Raw genomic sequence first — 15990 nt, forward strand, 5'->3', positions numbered from 1 at the left:
GACTAAACAATCAATGTGATTCCAATTCTGATAAGGCTTATGAAAAATTATAAAGCAGGGTAAAGTGAGTCAAGGTGGGATGCTTATACAGTGTAGTTGGAAAAGGTCTGTCTGACAAAGTGACATGTCAGTGGAAACTTGGAGAGAGTGAGTCCAGGAAGGGATGGGAATTGAGGACAGGAATTCTGGGAGTCCGACGCATGCGTACACTTAAAACACGGACCAGACAGCCTATGAGGGAAGTGCAAACAGAGACGCAAAGAGGTGATCCAGAAATGCATCGTTAGAAAAAGGCTCTCGGGCAAACACCCTGTGGAAATGACATTGGGGGGCGGGGGTTGTTCAACAGCCAAGTGAACTCTGAGCGGACACGTAGAGAACTTCACTGTGACCTTATTCAACTTGATACTTCCTTCTCGGGGTCCACCTTGTAACTCAGAACTTCTTTGTTCCAAAGCAGCCCTAGTCAGAAGCAGTGTCCGTCCAGGGCTTGACAGATTTCTAATGAAATTTACCCACAGTGATGTGTCTCCACTAGGCAACAGGTCCGTGGATGTCTGCGGTCCTTCTGCTATTTGTACACACAGTAGGCAAGCATTTAGTAAACACCCACTCAGTGCCTGTGACATGCAGAGTACTCGACAAGGATTAAAAGATGAGTAAGAGTTGCTAGGCGGTGGTGGCGCCCGCCTTTAATCCCAGCACTCCAGAGGCAGAGCCAGGCTGATTCTCTGTGAGTTCAAGGCCAGCCTGGTCTACAGAGTGAGTTACAGGACAGGCACCAAAACTACACTGAGAAACCCTATCTCGATTAAACAACAACAAAAAAAAAAAGAGATGGCTAAGACTTGAACCCCGTCTTGTCGATGGAGCAGATATTTGAATGAACAACAGGAAGTTCACGAGAGAGAGGGCGGTCCCTTAAGGAAACCAGAAACAGCATTGCTGAGGGGGTTGGCCCTACAGAGACAGAAGAGGGAGGAGAGCAGAGTTCACATGGGGGAAAAAATGAGTAGCAGCAGCACAGTCGTCAACAAGAGTCCTGATGTGTAGGAATTGGCGGTGTGGCTCAGCGGGTAGAGCTGGTGACCTGTGTTTGATTCCTCAGGACCCGCCCGGTAGAAGGCAAGAACCAACCCCCTCAGATTGTCCTCTGACCTCCATGCGCACCCACCCACCCACCCCACCCATACCCAAGATCAATGAGTAAACGTCAAAACAAAAATAACCAAAACAGGAAAAATCATTTAAATGGGGGGAGGAAAGAGGCAGAAGAAAATCCATCCAGGGGAGACCTTTGAATCCTTCGGCAGTATGGGACCAAGGGTCGGGCTAACTCAGGTCACACAATACGTAGCCGACCAGAAACAGACGTAATGAACAGGCTCTGGCTTACTTGGTTTGCGTGTCTGTCTGGCCAGGGCTCGGGTATCGAGTGGACTTAGCTATCAGAGGGTAGAAATAGCAACAAGGGAGCAGAACAGATGGATGCAGGGAGTCACGTGCAGGATGTGGCTCCTGAGTGTTTCTCAGGGTCACGAATGGGGCCGGCAGACAGTGCAGCTGCCACAAGCAGACTTCCGGGTGTGTTTTCCCATTTGGGCAGGATTTCTATTTCCCAGTAATGAAATGTAACATGGTCAGGTTAAATTACACAGGAGAAATGGTCGCTTTCGTGAACTAAATTACAGAGATTTGTTCCGTGGAAGGAGGCTAATGGTGGCAGAGACAATAATCGGTTATTAACATTAGGAATAACATGATATTTTGAAATAGAGAAACAGCCCTAGCAGGTCACAGGAAGTGGTCATTAATTAATTCCCTTGCAAGTAAGAAAGACGATCAAATGTATGGGAAATTATTCTGAAAATAAATGAAGAGGAAAGATATCGTATTATCTGGGCCACTCGGGAGTCACAGAAATCTGTTTTTCAAACTAACGCGCTGACATTTCATCCCATCACAGTACGACGAGTTCCCTTCCGATTGTCCACTTCTCATCCTGTCGTGCTTTTCTTGGACGGAGGGGAGCTTGAAGAAGTTTCTGAGTGGGTGGGGTGGGAGGACAAAAATAAAAAAATAAACTAGAAAGGTTCAGTGTGTCCATAAACTGTCTTCCCTAAGACAGCTCTGCAACTGAAGCCAGTCGCCTAGTGAGTGAGGACCCCAACCGTACGACACCGACATGCTGTACCTTCGTAATCCATTGTCCTCATCACTTCCCTCTCGGCGCCAGCGGCTTCACAGCCCACACTGGAAGCTGGTTTAGTCCATTCCCTTATGCCCACTTCCAGCTCTGTTTGGTTATCCTACAGACTGATAGTCAAGTCCATCGTATCTGGAGTTTTACTTGGGAAATGAAAATTGAGAGCTGGCAAATCTGTGTACGCCGTTCCTAATTGTGCTGCCGGAGAGGGGAAGTGAACAGTGTATCATTCTTCCAAGATTCTTAATCTCAGGAAAGGCAGTCATTTCTGACTGAGCAATTAGTGGATCTACTGATATATTCTAACCTTCAGGAAGAACATCTCATTCATGGTAGAGGACATGCTTGGTTTCAGACAGGTCACTTTATTTGTTGATTTATTTATTAGGATTTCATATATGAATACTCGATTTACATCATTTCCACTCCTCTCTCTTTCTCTCCAATTCTTCCTATGTCCCCACTCCTTCCAAAATGTAAAAAATAAGCTAAATGAGTCTATTTGGCATTGCACATATGTATATGTATTTATGGCTGGCTACTTGGGATTGGATAACTAATCGGGGGCTCGTTCCTGGAAAGACTGATTCTCCCCCTCGACAGCCATTAATTACCTATAGCTCTTCAGCTAGGGTTGGGACCGTGTGAGATTTACCCCATCCACCTGGGCCTGTCAGTTGGTGGTGTCCATTTTCAGGTCTTGTTTAGGCAACTATATTGCTGGATTTCACGAGTGCAGTTTCCCTGACACACATATATATAGTAAACATGTCCTGGTCCTGGCTCATACAGTCTTTCCTATCCATCTTCTGTGATGTCCTCCAAGCCTTACATGGATTATTTGGCTTTGGGGATACCATGGACAGTTGTCTTCTGCACGTCGACCAGTTTGGATTTTTGTAACAGTATCCGTCTGCTAAGGGAAAAAGCATTATCTTAACTACCTTAACAAAGGTAGCCTTGCATGCTACAGTATACATAGTAAGCCTGTAAAGATATATATTATTAGTCACAAAACCAATAAGAACACCCATAGGAAGAATCTCTAGAAAACTCTTTAAAAGTTTGTATATACTATACAAATGTTTTTTAAAATGGTTAGGTAATAGCTAGACATCTGGTATTTTTCATACCCCATAAATTTGTGACCATTGATTGAGCTATTCACATTGACAGCTAAACATAAGATTAAAAATACATTTAATGGCCGGGCGGTGGTGGCGCACGCCTTTAATCCCAGCACTCGGGAGGCAGAGCCAGGCGGATCTCTGTGAGTTCGAGGCCAGCCTGGGCTACCAAGTGAGATCCAGGAAAGGCGCAAAGCTACACAAGAGAAACCCTGTCTCGGAAAACCAAAAAAAAAAAAAAAATACATTTAATGAGCCAGGCAGTGGTGGTGGCGCACGCCTTTAATCCCAGCACTCGGGAGGCAGAGGCAGGCGGATCTCTGTGAGCGCGAGGCCAGCCTGGGCTACAGAGTGAGTTCCAGGACAGGCTCCAAAGCTACACAGGGAAACCCTGTCTCAAAAAACAAAAACAAAACAAAACAAAAAAATGCATTTAATGTATAATATAGGTATCCTTACATGAACAAAAGTAACTTTTTACAGCCTGAAATCAAAATCAACTTTTTACAGTCAAAAAATTTATTTTTTTCTTATATGTACATTTTAGTTACTCTCTGAGAAAAATACACACATAGCTTTAAAACAGTAACTCATTTACTCTGTTATCAAAAATCAGTGGTTTTGCGGTTCAGAATGTAATGAGGCGTGAGAAGGTGCTGTTGTTACATTACGTCTCAGCGTTTGTATGGAATCGATTACAATTTAACCCAGATGAGTCTGCTCTCCTGGTCATTCTGTCTTTCTAACAGTGGCCTAGGTAGGCTAACAAGGCCATAGACTTCGGGTTAGTCTCTAAGGGACCAGCTAAGGACTGTACAGATGTCGGCTCTGATCTCTGAGTGCCTGGACTAGATGAGTGAGTGAGCGTGGCCTGTGACTGCCATCCCAACAGCTGTATCCAGAGTGTGATTAGCTCAGAAGGTGCTTTTTGGAGGAGAACATTAGGCTGGCAACTGAGCTGTTTATAATTATTGGATAGGAAAGCAGCTCAGACGTTATCTGTGGATAGTGACGCTGCTGTGTCCCATTTTCTGTGCTCCGCTGGGTTCTGTTCACTGTATCTTCTCAATTTGGGCATCCATGATGCCAGCTAGAGGCTCGTGCTTCTTTCAAACCTAGGTCCTGCATGAAGAAACCACGATTCCAGGAACGGATCTGAAGCTTTCTTACCTGAGTTCCCGAGCCGCGGGGTACAAGTCAGTTCTTAAGATCACCATGACCCAGGCCGTCATACCATTTAACCTCATGAAGGTCCATCTGATGGTAGCCGTCGTTGGGAGACTCTTCCAGAAGTGGTTTCCTGCCTCACCAAACCTGGCCTACACTTTTATCTGGGATAAGACGGATGCGTATAATCAGAAAGTCTATGGCCTGTCGGAAGCAGTTGGTAAGTGTCATGGATATGCCCTGTGCATTGAAAACGTAGGTTCAAGGTCAGAAGTATAAAGAAATTATCAGGAACCCGTGGCAAGTAGCTAGACAAGCAGATATGGTGGCAGCAGGTCCATCTAGGGAAATCACAGGCCGGTTATCCTTGATCCGCTCTGGGAGAAGGAAGGTATCCCATTCGATGAGACCAAAGACTGTCAGCATTTCTAACCGGAATCATCTTATGAATTTCGGGTTACTGTATGTATGTTGATGTTTCTCTCTTTCCCTGTGGTACCCCCTCCCCGTTTATTTTCCTTCCTTCCTTTATAACCTGACCTCACTAGAATTTATCATCACGTTAATGTTTTCTGAATGTGGCGGTGAGATGGTTTCAGTCGCAATGATGTTGAGCAGAATATCAAACAAAATTTGGATCCCCGAGTTGTCTCGGCTCCTCTGACCAGAGGGCCTGTGGCGGGGTGAACTGAAAACATCAGGCCACTGGTTTCACTGAATGACCGGACAGTGCCATCAAAGCTTGACATGTCCAGTACAGCTTCGAGCTCCAGCCGAGAGCATCAAAAGCTAAAGGAAAACATGGATTTTTCTATCTTCAGTTTTACTTAAAAATAGACTTTTTTGTTCTCCAAAATTAATATCTAATTTGGATTTGAATTATTTCTCATCAGATAGTTACCACTTTTCCCTTTTTTTTTTTTTCTAAAATTTTAAATCCTTGGTTCATTGTAAACTCTGAAACGTCTTCTAATTGGGGATTGGTATTAATTTACTATTAATTTTACAGTTTATTCCCGAGATGTGTATAAATACTTGCCATAAATATTTTCTATAATGAAAGTTCTTAGGAACTAAACAGTTCTGATTATTTATATAACAAATAATATTTTAGTTGGTTTTATCTAATCACAATTTGCTGCAAACTTACTTGATACAATTTTTAACTAGTTCTCAATTTGGACCTAATATTGTGCTGGGAACCTCTTGTAAGAATAATATGGGGGGGGGACTTATTTTCTATCAAATCAGTATAAAATGACTTTTGGAGATGGTTGTTTTTATCTTTCATATGGTCAGATCTCCTTACATATAAACCAACTGCTTAATAAATGAATGGAGCTTTATCTCAGAACACAATTGTGAATTTCCCTCTAAATCGTAAGTCAACATCCCTTTCCTGTGCTGTTGAGAGGGTGAGCTGTGATCTGCTTTGCTTACAGTGTCAGTGGGCTACGAATACGAGTCCTGTTTGGACCTGACTCTGTGGGAAAAGAGGACTGCCATTTTGCAAGGCTATGAGTTGGATGCTTCCAACATGGGTGGCTGGACGTTGGATAAGCATCACGTGCTGGATGTTCAGAATGGTAAGCTCTGGCTCCCGATTAACATTGTCCATTCTCCCACTGATCACACCACAACAGGTTTTTATATCCTGGGAGCACTGTGGGGGTAGATTTAGTCGGAGAAAAATGATAAAGAGATAATTTGAGGGCCACGAAAGTCTTGGAATTCCATAACTCTCTTACTGCGTTTTAAAATGTTCCTGTGCCCTTTGCCACGGTGATTTTCCCATCAGAGTCTAAATGGCTGACTTTGGTGAAATCGCTTTGTCTGTGTGAGTATCTGTCTTCTCCACAGATTCATCTGTGAGTGCCTAACTTGACACAGAAGCATGTGTGCCAAGGGGCTTTAAAAAGGGTTACCAAAACCTGACACCAAGTGATTTATTGTAAGCAAAGATAAAAACCTTTACCACTAGATTTCCAGTAGATTCTTGACCCTTCAGCAGTCAGTCTGCTCCAAGTGTCTAGCTGAGTCTCTCCACCACCCCCACGCCTCCACCCTGAGTTCTGTTTCGTCTTTATTAAGGAAAAAAGAAAAACGTCACCCAAAAATACTATAGCTTGCTTTTGTGACTCTTGGGGAAAATATAAATGAATAATTTGAGAGGAAAGAAAAAATAAAAGCAGGGCCGTAAGGTAACCAACTCTAACCTGTCTTAAGCCTTCTCATCCTGAAAAGTCTCTACTCTCCTTCTATGAATAGCTAGAGGAAATGTCTGTGTTTTCTGATTCATATCCCTTTTGACATTTTGGAAGAGTTGGAGTGTTGGATTGAGACTATCACGCTGTTAACTGTTCACAGCCCACGGTCATATCTGGAGTGATGAGTCTTTGATGTTGTTCTCTCTTTAAAAATAAGAGTATTGGGAAGAATTGGGAACTTTCGAAGTGTGCTGACTGGAAAGTCGGTATTTGAAAACACTGATGCCTCATCTTGAGGAGATGATGGAATGTAGGGAGTGGATCACTCTGGAAGGAAACAAAACAGAAACCCTCCCCACACCTTTCTTGGTTTTGTAGCTGTGTTGAGCTCTCTGCCTTTCCCGGGTGTCCTTCCTTTCCCAGTTTGCATTTCAGAAGGTTGGGAACAGGGTGCATTTCCAGCACCACATACAGCACATACATTCTGGATGCAGGGGTGTATGCTCGGGGTACAGCGCTTTCCTAGCAGGCGCACAGCCCAGGGTTTCATCCAGATCTCCAGATAAACCAGGCTTGGTAGCACACCCCTGCTGTTCTAGGTCTTGGGAAGAGGTGAAGGAAGGGAGACCAGAGATTGAAGATCATCCTTGGCAGCATATGCAGCTTGGAACGATCTAAAAACAACTTTAAAACTTAAAAAAAAAAAAAAAAAAGAAGAAGAAGAAGGGACTCCCACCCATGAAGAACAGTCCATATGTTATCTTGAAGGTTCGCCTGAGTCATGGGTGTTATTTGAAGTGGTGGTAGTCTCAGTCTGTGGTGTGAGTAATACCACGCTGAATCGTGGTCTTTCAGAATGCATAGGCATGTGCTGGCTGTGCTTATAGCCGCTCCTGAATAAATTCTTTAAAATTGGATTCCACACATCTTCCACATATTTCCATCTTCCCGCACAAGTCCCTCACAAACACACCTAAGGGAACACAGTCCCAGGGATGTTTTAGTCATGATGAAAATACAATATAAAATTTATAACCAATTAGCAACAGGATTTCTCCAAGGGACTAGGAGGCAATAGGAAGAGAATAGGCACTGAGCAGGACTCCAGTAATTCACCACTGTTGGGATATAGAGTATTCCAAGAGATTAGGAAGTACATAAGACATGTGTAGGGCCACATAATATAGACATGTATAAACACATATTCTAAACCAGAATAATATAGAGGAGGTTTGTATTATACTACCAGATCAGATTTAAAAACTGAACTGCCAAGAATTAAAATTATTGTGTTATAAATCATTATTTAATATGTGAGGTCACCTGAGTCCCCATGGTGAACTGATGGCCATCTAAAATTTTATCCAAGAACAGTCTGACAAGTAGTGGCTCTCCAAAGTGACATGTGTCTAATTGAATGAACCAAGTGATTTGTAACTGTGACAAGAGGGATGAGCACTAGACACAGAAGAGGCGGCACGGATGTGCGTGGTGATAGCTGTTGATTCAGGCGTCCTTGAACATGGAAACAAATGCTGTAACTCGGACTGTCCCGTTGTGTTGTTATAGAGGAAACTCGTGAAGGGCCAGTCAGTCAAAGACATAGCGTAAATCAGATGTGGTAGAGCAGGGGACTGACTCATAGGCTTCTTCTGATAAAAATTGCAGAACCAACTCTCCCAGGAAATTATACTTCCATAATTGTCAAATAATGTAATCACAGAAAGGAGAAATCTTAGGTTATCATCCGCGTCTTCTCTGAATATTCAAGGCAAAAGGCATTTCATCTCTTGTTATGATCCAGACTTATTTAAATTATTTTCTCTTAAATTTGAATAAACCTGTTTTATCATTCCTGATTTCTTTATGTAAATTTGCCATGATTATTACATCACCCAAATAGCAAGGCATTTAAAAAAAAAAAAAAGTAATCACAAAATGCACCTAAAATGTACTGAGCTATAAGGGGAATGTAATTATTCTGATCACTTCTTCACTTTCAAATTATCCCAAAGTGGAGGAAAAATCACGTTTTCGAGTTTTCTGCCTGCGCTTTCATGAGATGAGTCTCTTGCCCGTCTATCTGCTGAGAAGTACAATCATTAGCTTTGAGAACCACTTTGAAGTATGGAACACCCAATAAATGCAATATATACAGCTCTGAAGCCGAAGTACCAAGTGGTTTATACAGCTAATAACACATCGAGGCGCGTCATTAAAAACTGCGTGGATGGACGCAGTTGACGAGCCAGTGGGTAGCAGACCCGAGCCATCGATCTGCACGGGGTCACAGCCAAGTGAACCAAAATGAAGTCTCACCTCAAATCTAGTTTCTTACTAGGAAAATAGTGACTATTCCTTTGGAATTTTTTTTCTCACATTTTTAATGAAGTCCATGAAGGCGCAGGCTGGCATTTTTGTCTTTGTAAAATTATTGACACTTTCATGCCTTAAAGCAGAGTTCAGTTTGAATAACAAGCTCGTCTTCTGCATCACTTTCCTTGTGTTTGGCATTGTAAATAACTTTATATATATATATATGTGTGTATATGTATATATGTATACATGTATATATTTACATCAGATGAATGTGAAACAAGAGCCCTTAACAGTACAACAGAGTTAAAAATAGGCCTCCATAGGCCAGGGGTATGGCTCAGTGATACATTATGTGCTTACTATCATGAGACCTATAAATAAATACTTTCTAACTTTGTTTCCATAAAATATTTTTAGCTCTTTTTAAACTCATGGCAAATGCATAAGAAACTCATATTCCCAGGGTACATTTTTATTAATCAGATTAATATGTAATATTTTCCACATTGATTAACAATTAGGCAAACTTTCTGTTCCCTAAAGAACATTATATAGAGCATGGTTCTCAAACTTGGTTGCACATTAAGATCACCTGGAGAGTTTTTAAACATCTAAACGCTAAGGCTGCACCCAGACCAATTAAATCACCATCTCTTGGGGTAAGGACCAGCCATCAGTATATTTTTATGGCGCTCCAGACTATTCCAATGTGTAGCCAAGATCGAGGGTCGCTGGTGTTGGGAATTAGGGTTCTTAATGCTTTCTCTTAGTCCTCGGCTCCCTTCACTAGTCTTTCTATTCATAACAGGTAGTCCTTTTTTTTTTTTAATATAACCTATGTGGTTTTTCGTGTAATATCTTCAAGTTTCCGGTTCTAAATCGGAAAAACGACGCCACATCCTCGTGAGATTTCTAAGGGATGTATTTGCCTTTCATCCTTCATCCATCGCTTAAGAAAAACCGCACTTTCTTCCAGGTATCCTGTACAAAGGAAATGGGGAAAACCAGTTCATCTCCCAGCAGCCTCCAGTGGTCAGTAGCATCATGGGCAATGGCCGGAGGCGCAGCATCTCATGCCCAAGTTGCAATGGCCAAGCTGATGGGAACAAGCTGCTGGCCCCAGTGGCCCTAGCCTGTGGGATCGACGGCAGTCTCTATGTAGGGGATTTCAACTACGTTCGGCGGATATTCCCTTCTGGGAACGTAACAAGTGTTTTAGAACTAAGGTATGTGTTTCCTCTATTGGGGGTGTTAATCGAAAACAAACATATCCTTAAAAACGAAGTTGAATGTGATATGCTGATTTGTTTATTTAAACACACATCCCCACAGTTTAAAAATTACCCTAGGAAGAACACAGTTCTTAACTAGAGCTAGAAGGTCAGCAATATGTAGTGTAATATAGTTTTAAAAACAATATATAGTTTTACTGTGTAAAAGAGTAGACTGTTGTCCGATATGGAAAATATCTTACTCATTCTGGTGATTTTCTTTTTCTGTGTACTGACAGGTAAAAATGATAACCTTTTAAAATATCTTTGGTTTTCCTTAGAATGAATACGCAGCACAGGAATTCATCTTTTATTTCACAGTGGTTGAAATGGAAGCCCTAAGATGTAGTCTCTGGAATAAAGATGTGTTAGCAAATAAACAAGATTATTGGATGCTCAGTTGGGCCAACCCAATCACTAGCTATAATTTGAATAGTAGAAATAGCATGTCATTGTCTTGCTTTGTCTTAAGTGTGATTATCAAAATCAACCAATTCTGACAGCAGTTTGATGAGCCTTGCCTACAGAGTTCATTTCCAATGTTCCCGCTGCTTAAATTGCAATTTTCCGTACCAGTAATTAAAACCCCAATATTGATCTCATTCTATTTCAGAAGCCTTTCTAACTCTGCTTTTTTTTACCTTTCTTTTATCTGCTTCCACCAAGAAATAAAGATTTTAGACATAGGTAAGCATCTGCTTAAAGGTTAATGCATATTTTCCGATGTCCTTTTTATGTTTCAATGTGCTTCTCTGAAATTGTTTTTTAATAATGGCATCTTGAGAGGAAACTCAGAATCACAGATCATCTAAGGAATTAAAACTGCTTAATTGGACAATTATATAACTTACTGAAAATATATTGTATGATAGAATTTTGGAAATATTTACAAGTTGGTTCAGTTTAAAAAAAAAATCTTGTCACAAAGAATTCTAATGTGCAGCAGTTCCTGCCTTATGTAACCTGAGCCTTATGAAACAACAAATTTCAAACACAGCAAAGTTTAAAGAGGTAGTGTAGTTTGACCAGGATCCAAGACAGATCCTGCCTTATTGGGAACAAAGCTAATTTGGTGTGGAAAACTATTTAAGAAAAATAATCTGAAAATATTGTACTATGGTTAATTTTTTTAAGTTATATACCTGTCTGATCAATATGCTCCTCCTGCTGGAGATTCTCACTGAACTTGGAAAGGATCCCTCCTCTATAGCATCCTACAGGTTTATCTCTGCCTGTGATTTCTAATTTTCCTCAATTGGACGAGCTATTAGATTCGAGAAGAGTGTTTTTGTTGCTATTATCGTGCGGGGAAAGAGTTTCTTCAAAGCTAAAGATGAATATGGAGCACCATCAGCCCCGAGGGTTGCTCATATCCTGTTGATAAGTACACTTGCCTGAAGAAGTTACATACAGTAAAACCTTTCTCAGAACAGTCTTCTCGAACAGCCTTTCTTTAATGACAGAAAGAAAAGAATAAGGAAGACCTAGTGAAAAGCAAGAAGGCTTAGACATGCCAGATCTAGTTTGTCCATCTAATGCGGTGATATATTTCAGAGGAAGTGTGATATCTTATGTCAGCTATCTTAGATGCGTAAGTCAATTTAGCTCACTGCAGCCATTGTAGAGATTGACAGCTAGCAAATCCTGGAGTCCTCCTAACGGAGAGATACCTGTTGCACACCAGAGTACCCACACACGGTCCCAGGACCCTTCCCTAACATTCCGTATTGACCTTACACTTTCAACTCATGGCCCAGTCACATGCTAAGATTACCACGAAATCTCCGCAGAACACCAAGCCTGCTGTTAGAAACCCCAACAGACTGTCAACACTTTCCTGCTTGTTTTCATGGTAGCTATGGAGAAAAAGAGGGAAGACAGACAGGTGTGCTCACCAGCCCCCTGTGAAAAGGCTGCGGGCGACGTAGGAAAGACTCTGAAAGCCTACCTTTTAACAAGCTGCCCTATTACCAGCCAGGCATCATGCCAGATACTTCTTGTGTGTTATTAGAGAGCCACACAGTAATCCCTCAGGTTACACGTGAGGTAATGGAAGTTGGAAGGCATGCCATCTCATCCCAAGATACACAACTAAGAAACGTGAAACAGAGATTTGAATCCCTCTCGTGTCTATGTTTTTCCCACTGTACCACACCTCTCATTTTGGATATGTTCCCCCATGGCTAGGATTCTAGAGGGAGATTTCCTAGAAATGAAAAAAAAAAAAAAAAGCCAGACTTATTTCACAGTCAAGTTGCAAGTTATTTACAATTACCTTCTCTGGAAACAACAACAACAACAAAAAAATCTCTGTGTTTGGAACTTTGTTGTTATGCATACCGCCATAGAGCATGAGGTCGATGTATGCTAACTCATGGCATCTGGCACTGACGCTCACTGTACTCCCTCTCCCCTGGTCCTCTGTCACTCTGTCAGCTTTTCCATGTGTCATTGTGACCACATCTGAGCTTCTCCATTTCCTCTCTGTGCCACCCAGGCAGGACCTACTGTTTGGGCTGTGTATTGATACACACGGGTGCTAAAACTAACAGTGTTGAATGACGCGTCCCCGGGTGCCAGACACGTTGACGGATGGTGACCTCAGGCCAAGCGCTCAGAACCTCACATACAGCAGCAAAACTGCCATTTGTATGACTGACCGACATCCTCAGTATTCTCTTTTGACACATCCTGCACACCACTGTCCTATGACAATGGTTCTTGGTTCTGAGAGACAAGAGCATAGTAAGGAATTTTCCAGAAAGTGTTGCTATTGGAGCTCGATCTAAAAATAAAATCTGTTTTATCAGAACAGCAAGAAGAATGACATTCATGGGATAAAAAAACAATAGAGACTAAATAAATATACAGGGCCTAAGATGAAGCATAAGATATTCCAAGAGTAATCATGCCCACCCAAATAAAGTGGGGATTCGTGTGGGTAACAATGAGAGAGGGTTGAACCCCGTTATAATCAGCTTGCCTAGGGCCACCTTGAGCTCCCTGAAAAAATGACTCAAAGAGTGAGGGAATATTTAGGGTCATGAACAAGTGGCACGTTCAAAGTGGCCTTTTAGGAATATTAATATGCTTGATAAGATCACTGAGAAAGTTAATACCCTGGACCGTGAGGGTGAGCATGTCTGAAAGAGAAGGCTTAACAGTGAGGGAAATCAGCCACGAAGAAGCCAGACCGTGGAGGGGCTGTACCCTGTGGGTAGTTAGAAAGATGCCAGGTACAAGCCTCACCCAGTGGCATGCACCTCTAATCCCAGCATTTGGGAGGTTGGGGCACCTGGGTTGCTGCAAGTTTCCAGCCTACAGAGTGAGGTGAAAAAACGAAAGACAAAAATGTAGAAAATGTACCAGGTTTCTGAACCCCCACCCATCAAACAGATAATGGCATTATCAATGCAATTAATGATTCTGTGTGTTTAATAACTATCTACATTGACCTAACAAAAATCAACACACTTAAACTCATGGGTGTGTCCTCATTTAGCTTTTTAAAGACTGACATGCTTTCCAAACCTATGGCACAAGTCTGTCATTCTAGCTAGCGGGAGACTGAGTCAGGAAGAGCACAGTTTAAGGTCAGCCCGGGGAAGAGAGTGAGACCCTCAAAATACCACGTGGGTAAAGGACATGAGGGTACCTCCACAGTAGAGCGCTCGCCCAGAATGTGTAAGGCCCTCATGTCAATCCTCATTCCAAGAAGAAAGACCTTTTTCAAAGGTGGGGGGGTTTGGGGCACGGAACTCCTATCAGAAACGTCTTCCTGTGTGCTAGCCTGGCTTTCAGTATATCCTCACTTTTCTGCGTGGCAGAGCAGCTGTGAGCAAATCAGGGACAAGCACCCGGAAGAAAGGAAGTCACAAATGTGTCTAATTCCCCATCCAGGAGTGGCACTGTCAATTGTAGATGATTTAGTAAATGTAGACTTCACTGCTTCCCATCCTCTTCCTGTATCACATACACCATCAACTGTCCTTAATTATACTAATGGAAGCCATAATAAAAATATTGGCCGGGAATATTCAGAGACAGCCTTATTCTTTAAAGATTCAAATAGGATGCTGTTATGCCAAGTTATTAAGTACTGCCAAGATATTCTGTAAAATAAAATTCCTTAGTTATACTCAGTCATCATTTAACTTTTTATTTAACTGGCAACACTAACATAATTGTAAAATGGATTTCTGTTTGATATTCTAAATCTGCCCCTCTGATGTTTATTACTTTGCTAACAAACCCTTTAATAGATAGTAAATTTTAGCTCACTCTTGTTCAAATTCCTTAAATTCCAAACTAAAAACCTTAATTCATTAATACCAGCCAAGGGGCATTTAAACATATAGGACTAAAAAAAAAAAAAAGAAAATCAACTTTGTGAATTTTATATTACCAATTAAAGGATCAAAGCAGATCTCTATCACAAATCTTAGGAGTTTGAATTAATTAAATTTTCGATATAAAACCGTCGAAACTTGAGTCAGCATTTCTTACTGATTTACTAGGACGGCCATGTCCCAGGTCCCTGTCAGCAGTCATCCCAGCAGTCTCCTGGCTGCCAGGAAGGAGGCAGCTTTGCTTTTATACATAAATAGAATTCGTCACGCTGCTTCCAATGCTTTGTGCTCCAAGAGCTGCGGCACAGTTTCCGGGAGAAAAGATAAAGAGTGTTAATCGCGTGCATTCTCTGTGCTGGTCTCGGCAAGTGTTTCTCTCGTCCCAGAAGGCTGAATTAGGAGAAAATAAATGGGTGTAACAAGCCCGCACTTGCCCCCCAGGTCTGTGTCCGATTGACAAGACTGTAGGGGAGATGTCTTGATAACTGGCATCTAGGTCATCCTGAAGGAGTTAAGGATGAAGGTGCAGTGTAGGGGAGATGTGGGCCGGAGCTCACTGCCCTGCGTGTGCAGCTGGTGGGCACAGCTGTCATTTTAGACCCTTCTGAAACTGAAGAGCCGCAGACAGCCAGTCATCCCACGGAAACGCTCGGTTTCTGTTCTGGACCACGGATTTTCCCAAAACGTGGCCTTTGTAAGTCACCCGCGCCCCGTGGCCAACTGCAGACCTGTCCCAGTCACTCTGACCTCTGACTCCACACTAGATGCTCTTCTCCTCTGAGAACCACTGCCCTCTGAACCAACACCCCAGCCTCTCGATGACCTTGGGGACACTAGAAAGCAGGTTCTAGAGCACCCTGCCAGGGAACTCCTCAGCCTGAAGATGAGATGATCGTGCATCAGACTCCTGCTGTGTGTGTGATTCAGAGCTCTTCTGTCACCTGGCTGTCAACTGAGACTTTCCCAACTCACTTTTGACCCAGTTTTTTTGTTTTGTTTTGGGGGAGGAGGGGGAGGGTTCTTTTTTAGAATTTCAGGCATGAATATTTCAAGCCTGAAATTCCCAACATTTCTTCTCCTTCCATTTGCCAGTCCTGGTGTGTGTGTGTGTGTGTGTCCTACCAAGTCCATATAGTGTTGCTCACATGTACATGTGTTTGGGATTAGATAGCCTGTCAGAGAGCTCATCCATGAAGAAGACTGATATATTCATTCTGTCTCTGTCTCCCTCTCTCTCCCTCTCTCCCTCCCTCTCTCCTTCTCCTGTCTGTCTCCCCGCCCCCCCCCCCCATCTCAGTAGCTATTGGTTGCCTGTAACTCTTCATCTAGGTCCTTGTAAAATTC

At 42.4% G+C, this 15990-nt stretch overlaps 1 protein-coding gene across 15 annotated transcripts in view; it reads left to right on the forward strand.

The window, feature by feature from the left end:
• The window catches only part of Tenm3 (teneurin transmembrane protein 3), a 1310468-nt gene that overhangs the window by 1244254 nt on the left and 50224 nt on the right, over nt 1-15990 (forward strand). For 12 of the 15 annotated variants that reach the window (XM_076553327.1, XM_076553324.1, XM_076553328.1 and 9 more), the window contains 4 exons: nt 4453-4720; nt 5943-6086; nt 10003-10252; nt 10964-10984. In XM_076553327.1, the coding sequence (XP_076409442.1) occupies nt 4453-4720; nt 5943-6086; nt 10003-10252; nt 10964-10984 (683 nt within the window). The remainder of the gene's footprint in view (nt 1-4452; nt 4721-5942; nt 6087-10002; nt 10253-10963; nt 10985-15990) is intronic. The other 3 variants (XM_076553329.1, XM_076553331.1, XM_076553335.1) reach the window with 1 other exon arrangement.

Source organism: Peromyscus maniculatus, chromosome 17 (assembly GCF_049852395.1).
Source record: "Peromyscus maniculatus bairdii isolate BWxNUB_F1_BW_parent chromosome 17, HU_Pman_BW_mat_3.1, whole genome shotgun sequence".
Taxonomy (NCBI): Eukaryota; Metazoa; Chordata; class Mammalia; order Rodentia; family Cricetidae; genus Peromyscus; species Peromyscus maniculatus.